The 7,500-nt window shown below is 37.1% G+C and overlaps 1 protein-coding gene across 1 annotated transcript in view; it reads left to right on the top strand.

The window, feature by feature from the left end:
- The window catches only part of LOC138028796 (uncharacterized), a 52,858-nt gene that overhangs the window by 38,719 nt on the left and 6,639 nt on the right, over window positions 1-7,500 (top strand). The window contains 9 exon segments of the mRNA XM_068876417.1: window positions 512-612; window positions 1,060-1,197; window positions 1,841-2,036; window positions 2,127-2,275; window positions 3,028-3,222; window positions 5,190-5,350; window positions 5,781-5,898; window positions 6,238-6,327; window positions 6,633-6,728. Of these exon segments, the coding sequence (XP_068732518.1) occupies window positions 512-612; window positions 1,060-1,197; window positions 1,841-2,036; window positions 2,127-2,275; window positions 3,028-3,222; window positions 5,190-5,350; window positions 5,781-5,898; window positions 6,238-6,327; window positions 6,633-6,728 (1,244 nt within the window).

Genomic DNA, 7,500 nt, shown 5'->3' with positions numbered 1-7,500 from the left:
ATGCTCATTTGTATACTTATTAATTACCTAGCCTAGCGCATGGAAAAATACTTGTTTGTCATAAAGAAGTTATTTTTAATGCAATGTGTAATATTGTATTCCATTGGGATCACCCACTAGATTAGCCTCTGCTATTTCGATGATCCCAACTCACTGCCTATTTAGATGTTGTTATCTGTATTCTTTATTTATAATGTATTTATTTCCCAAAAACGTTTGTTCAACTCTGGGTCCTCTGGAAAGCTGGGCTCAGCACATTTATTCATCCATTTAATTCATTCATTCATAGCATTAGCATTTTTATCACGCACATACTGGTGCTAGAAACTTAAGCTATTATTTAACTATTTTTGCACGTAATTGTCAAATCATGTAGCCGTTACAGACCCTAAAATAAGAATATTTCCTTAGCACACAACAGCTCATAATTGAAGATCTCATTTTGTAAACCAGACACCATTCTACGGATTTTAGCGCTCTTACATGAATATAACGATGATTTCTTTTCCAGACCAGGCAAGACCCCGGGACCTCCCTGCGGATTAAACCATGCCTGTGCTGGATTACGAGTGGGAGTTAACTGTAATCAGCCTGACAGGGAAGCATTGCAAAGTATGTCGATACTTAAGTTTAAGTCGGAAACCGTAAAGATATATATATATTTAAAAAAAAAATGATGTCTCTAACATTTAAAACGTCAGCTCCCGGTTGTGTTGCTTGACTATTCGGGAACATTAATACTAGGAATAGACCTGTTATTCTTAAACTTGTTCTATTTTTGGAATGTGAGGCATAGCATTGCGTTCAATATAGCACCATAATAGATGAAGGAGGGGATGAACAGCATACGGTTTGCTCAGAATAAAAAGAATACGCGCTCTTTTGGACACGTTACGTCGCTGGGAAGAATCATGCGCAACCCACCAAGCCAATTACGTGGTACCGGAAGGTAATCCAGGTTAAGGGCATTCTGACCTGTGGTGTTAGGTCTTCTAAGTAAAGTCATACTAAAAACGTCACCTCTTGGACCCTGAATAAAATGAGCTATTTTTCCTTCAGATTGCTTTAAGAATGGAGAGCCTCAAATTGCTTCAGAATGCGGAGCAGTGTGCCGCTGTTGGGGAGGATGGGAGGGCGAATTTTGTGAAATAATATCTGCAAGGGGAAGAGGTGACCCTCATCTGGAGACCTTAGATGGTTAGTAGACACTTCATTTACATATCTTACCATAACAAAACTTAAAAATTATCTCATTTGAGCGTGCAACATAGAGTATAACAACATTCATGGAATTTTGTAGAGTCTATCAACTCGATTGCTGCTTACATGTCAACATTTTGCAAAATGTAATTTGACCTGTTTGATCATTCTCAAAAAAAAAAAAAAAGCACACATGTGGAACGTACCCACTTGAGGTCAAGTAAGAGGCGTGTTAAATTATGCAAGCACATTCAGTTACATTACACGATCTTCTTGGCCACTGTAAAAACATTCTAATACCAATAGTTTCATATCAAAAAAATACATTTAAGGGTGCTTAAAGAATCTTGACGCGCTGATCTTTGATCGGTATCTCAATCCGAATAATGGTAGACCAGTGGTTTGACACCAGCCTGTGCATCACGCTTATCCCATGGACAAAAGCATTTGTGAGGCACCATTTGGCGTTTATTGGTATCAGTGGACATTTAGGTAAAATATATCGAGACCTTAAGGTTATAAGGAGGGAGGGACTGTAACGTTGTTGATTGTGTGCTATGTCAGAGACGATCCACAGGTTTGTTTAGTCTGTTGGATTTAGACTCACGCTTTATTTTCACTATCATGTCCGATACATTAGGTGTGGACTTTGACTTTTTTGGCATTGGAGAATTCTGGGGTTGTAGAAGCCAGCATAACGATTTTGGACTTCAGTTCCGTCTTTTCTACTACGAGCGAGCTTCTCTGATTGGTGGAGTGTCACTAAAGGCAGGAAAGAGCGTGGTGACCGTTATGACGATTAAGACTGAAAGAGCGCGAGATTCACCTATTGCCAGGTGTGCAGAGTATATTTTGTACTCCCCCTTTTTCTGTCGCTTTGATTAAAGGCTTTTCAGTGAATTTCTAAATGCTTCTTCGCTTTCCAGAATCGACGGATCCTTGATAAATGTCACTACAAATTCCTCTGAACCTATTAAAATAGACAATGGCTCTGTTTTGATGGATCGCCAAGTGCGGTTTGCCTTCGAAGAAGAGGAAAACAGTGTTGTCCTGATTTCTCTGCAGTACGAGTCAGGTAACAACTGATCAAGTATTTCACGTCAGTGAGAAGTCATCGAAGTTAGTGTCATCGAACAAAAGACCTTATTTACGAATTTTGCCATAATAGTTTTCAGTTTTTTAGTCAGGTTGTCTTGTAAGGGGCAAATATTGAAAAACAAACAAGTTTCAGGCTATCGTCAACTAGAAAAAAACTTTACTAAAACTACATTTAAACGTTGTACACAACACAACAGTTGTTGGAATTAACATTCTGTGAGCGTTTGAGGTTAATACTTTTCCCGATAATGAGGAAGTGGGCATTGAGCTACAGTATCTTGGTTGTGTGATTGCGGAAGGTTCATCACCAGTTTCTCAATTATTCTATTTTATGTCACTTACTTTATTTTAAAGCCACTCATTTATATTTAACCTTTACTTCCTGAATATGGTCAGATTCGCCCTCTTCAATTAATCTGGTTGTGACATTCTTGGTCTTGCGCGACGAATGTTTGAAGTGCCGTTATCCGCTAAAAGCACATGGTTAGAAAGTCTTGATCAATTAAGCTGGAGCTGAAACAAAGAAGAAACTTATAGCTGAGGCTTTACTAGGAAAATTCTGGGGCACCGCTTAAAACATCTAAACAAACATTAAACATGCGAAGGCAATGATAAATAGTCTTAGCTCAGAAGCCGTTAATATGTAACAAGCACAAGACAAAACTGATTTTTGGTACATCCAGAAAACTGGTGATTGAAATAGTATTTGAGAATTGATTTACTTGGTAGGAGTGACTGTTACAATTGATGTCAAGCATAGTCGTGTGATGAAGAGGCAGTACCTGAATGTGGTCTTTTCACCAACCGCTGCCTACAAAAGTCATACTGAGGGACTGTGTGGCTTTATGGACAATAACGCAACAAATGACTTCTTAGGATCTGATGGGACAATTTTTGAGGATGCCATACAGTTTGCAGAATCATGTAAGCAAGTGCTTTTGTCTACGCTTTGTCTAAACTATCCATAAAGCTCACTTAAAAAGCCACATTTTCTCGTCATTTGTTTGTTTGTTTAAATTTATTGTTGGCGTTGTTTTTGGTGGTTTGTTTAAATCAGTTTCAACAAGAACATGTTTTCTAGTTGGAATTGTTTTGTGGAGACAGACCAATATACTGACGAAGCAGGCATATAATTTGTTGTGGTTTAATTTTGTAATTGGTTTCAATTGTTTTGAAACCGGTTCATTTTTTTTTAAACCAGTTTAAATTTTCGAAACTGTTTTTTTCAAATCAACTGTCAAAAAAAAAGCTTGATTTTCGAGTCTCTACCTCTGGATCTGCTGCTTACTCCTTCATCCACTTAACCATGCAAGCAGTTGATGCAAATTCTTCCGAATAATTTATAAATAAGTATTTTATTCAGTGTTCACCCCAGGCCACCCTCGGTCAAAAGTTTGAGTTATGCACAAATGTGCCATACGACACCAGAGCCACATATGGCAGATTCAAGCCATGCACAGAAAATGCCCAACAACCAATGGCATCTCCAACATTCCTCTGTTTGATAGAGATCGACTTGATGGTAAAATGTCACCCTTGCATTCCAAAATGCTCTTACGAAAAAATAACTGAGAGAAGTCGAATGACTTATTTCTCCTAGAACATTAAGCTTGTGCAGTGCTACCTATCTTACTCTCGATTGTTTCAAAGAAATTTCCTTTACATTCATCTTGTAAACAGACCATTCTGCAAAATGAGTAATTTTCTTTCAAGATAAATTGTAGTTTATTAATACTTTAACAGCACAAATAATACCATTGCATGTTACGTTTAATGGTAATGTAGTTACTTTTCAAGTTGTATAATGCTCTTTTTAATTTAAAATCTGAGAGACAAATATTTATGAATCTTGTATTATACAAGTTATATTGCCAAAGGAATGATTAAAGAACATCACTGTTTTTTTCCTTATGAGGAGTAGTTCTACTTGTGAAAGACAGAATAGGGTTTAACTCTGACGAAGAGCTAACACCCAATACGCCTGCTTTTAAATTTCATTACAGTGGTCAATTTGCCATATCCACTCAGTTGATAAACCCTTTCCTTTCTCCATTCCCCACTGACACAGCACCACAGCTTCTTTACAAATTAAAGCTCTTTAACCTACATTTGAAAAAATGCTTTACTTCCACCAATCATGAACGAATATTCGTAACCCAAAAACCAAGACAACGGTTGTTTTAGACTAAACACTGCAAATAAGTGACTACTCCAATCACTATAATGCGTGCGAATCCCTTACCGGGAAGTGTCTGACACTTGCAGACTGCAGACTGCAGACTAACCCTAACTGGCAAATGGGTGCTTAGACTTAAATACTGCTTCTCAGCGGTATTCGAAATAGGCGCTTTATAGACTTACATACCGTTTATCAGCGCTATTTGTAGGCAGTCTGCAGTTGTCATACACCTCCTGAAATGCTAACCGTTTAAAATAAGTACGTAAACCTAATTGACAGATTATCGTAATCACTATGCTGAGTATTTAACCCTAAACACTAAAGATAATTGTTCACATGCAATAAACAATTATTATCTTTGATAGCATCAGAGACAACAATCCATTATGATAATCTTAAAAATAATTTCTCTAGTGTATTTTATTCATACTCCATCTTTTCCTAATAAAATATTCCTTGGAAACATTTAACGTAAGGTGGAAGAGGTTGGCCGCGCAATCCATTTGTTTCCCCTGTCAAAATTGGTTGGATCGTGAGTGTTTCATCACATACGAATCATTTCTTTATCAAAACATTTTTTTTTTCGTAGGTAATTTGTTTCTGTAAATTGAAGCGCTGTCCATGAATCGAACATCCCAATTTGCGCCCTTCGAATTTTTTTTTTTTTTGTTGGAGGTAATTAAAACATATAATTAAAACATTTCTTGCTTAGGGAGAATCAAGAATAGTCATAAAGGATCAGGGGAACGTAATTCTTGGACTTCATGGACTTCGTCGACTTTTTATCCTAAGGACATCATGGACTTGTCGTATATGGATCCAAACTTCCGCCCAATTTACTCATTACAAGGAATTTCACAGTCTCTGTTAGAGGTAAAAATAAATTTATTCTTCAGGTACACCCTGATATTTTGTTTTCGCGTTCTTTTAAGGTACATACCAAGGGTACGCATGTGAGAACAAAGCAGCGCTATCCATTTGGCAACTACTTTCACACCCCATTAGATCACTAACAATGCGTACAACAGCACGTTTAAACTTCGGGTCGGAAAAAAAAAAGAAAAAAAAACCAAAGAAGAACATTTTCTCGTATACAAATTGATTTCCAAGACTTCAATTATATTCCTGAATGGAGAAGAAATCATAGTGGGATTGCCATTAATGACGTTCCTCGACAAGAGGGGTAACTCGACGGTTATTTGGGGTTATATCCCTAGTAGCTAGCTAAATTCAGTTGTAAAAGTTCTTGCCATGGCCCTTTTAAATATATCGTCCTTCCTATTAATGCACTTTACTTTAACAGCTGGCAACAAGTATGTGTACGTCACTGAACATTTCCGACAGCAATTTACAAAGCTGCATATATGATGTTGCTGTTACAAATGATACAACATTCACCGATCAAGAAGAATTCAAACAGGGTAAGTTGTTTCTTCCATGATCTTCCTCAAGAATCGCAACACTATACATTACTTTACGAGTCAGCAACTGATAATGATATCATTCGTTACCACTGTCACTGCGCCATTAACATGACCAGAAAGGGCACAATGTAATGAAAGGAGAGTATAAGCTAGCTCCATTGTATCCGAAAACAATTAAATTAGGACATCTTGTGGAATTAGTTAAGCTCTTGCAATAACAGGATAGAGATGACTGATCATGCAAACAGCCGAAAACGTTTGGTTTCAACATTTTAATTTTACGAAAATTGCCTTGTAAAAAGCATATAAGAAAATGTTGTTTTTTCAATAACACAGGTTGTCCAGACAAATGTTCAGGTAAAGGAAGATGTATCAATGGAACTTGCAAATGCATAAATGGTTGGGTAGGAAAAAGCTGTAATCAAGGTATTTCATTTTATTTTATTGCTTACATCGATTTCTATCACTGTATCCTGCCGCCTGGAGTCTTTCTAATTGTAGATTCCCTTCTTCATGGCTTACAGTACTTTCTTCGACCTATCGTACGTAAGATCAGAAAGTGAAACTTTCAACTTTCTCCCCAGAATAATTAAACGCCCTAAAACTCTTGTGTTACAAAAAGCTCTGTAATGAAAATTCTTGGAGATTTAACGAAACACAGTGTTATGCTGCTGGAGATGATACAACTTAGTCGTGATCTGTCATCAAATACAGTTATTCTTCGTCGACAGGCTCTTGTCTCAATTGCTCAACCGACCATGGGAAGTGCGTCAAAGGATTTTGCGTATGCAATTTGGGATGGGAAGGGCGAAGCTGTGAAAAAAAAGGTAAGCGTTTAGGCTTCTCATTATCCCTTCATCTTGGATTTGAAGATCTTTTCAAAAGCATGGAAATATACAAAATGTGACCAAAATTTCCTTTAAAAAAAGAAGAACTTAATCTGCGGAGATATCGATTTAATAAATTATCTAGATTGGTTGGTTTGCGGAGTTAGACCATTAATTGTTCAACGACATTTAATTGTTACTCTGAGTAATACAGTCAAGAATAATGAGATCGTGGTTTTCAAAAGAAATTCTCTGAATCGTACTATTAATTAATTAATTCATTCATTCATTAATTCATTCATCATTTATTTAATTATTACCAAGTTACCGGCACCAGCTGGCTTGTTAGCTACAATCTTGGACAAAACTCGTTGGGAAAATAGGATACACCGCTATAAAATGGTCATACCCTTATCTGTCTGTGTTGTAAAAGATTAACTTCTCCATACTCCATACTTTCCCCCCTCCCCTTTATTATCCAGTGTTGGTTATAAAACGGCCAAAGGCTTGTACAGTACTTTTTAACACATTAGCAACATTGGTACGGGGGAGGGGGGAACATGGGCTTTGTTTGTTAGTGCATGTTCAACGATGTTCACATCCGAATTTTTCCCAACAGTTTTGTCCAAGATTGTAGCTCAATTGGTAGGGCGCTGCACCGGTATTTAAGTGATGGGTTCGAATACCACACAAGCCTGACATTTGAGTCTTTCTTTTCCCTACTGCTTTAGTACTGTTCGTCAGTAATCACTTCTACATTATTTTAACTCCA

Source organism: Montipora capricornis, chromosome 13 (assembly GCF_036669925.1).
Source record: "Montipora capricornis isolate CH-2021 chromosome 13, ASM3666992v2, whole genome shotgun sequence".
Lineage (NCBI taxonomy): Eukaryota > Metazoa > Cnidaria > Anthozoa > Scleractinia > Acroporidae > Montipora > Montipora capricornis.
The sequence above is the reverse complement of the archived record's forward strand: the minus strand, read 5'-3'. Positions and strand labels throughout refer to the sequence as shown.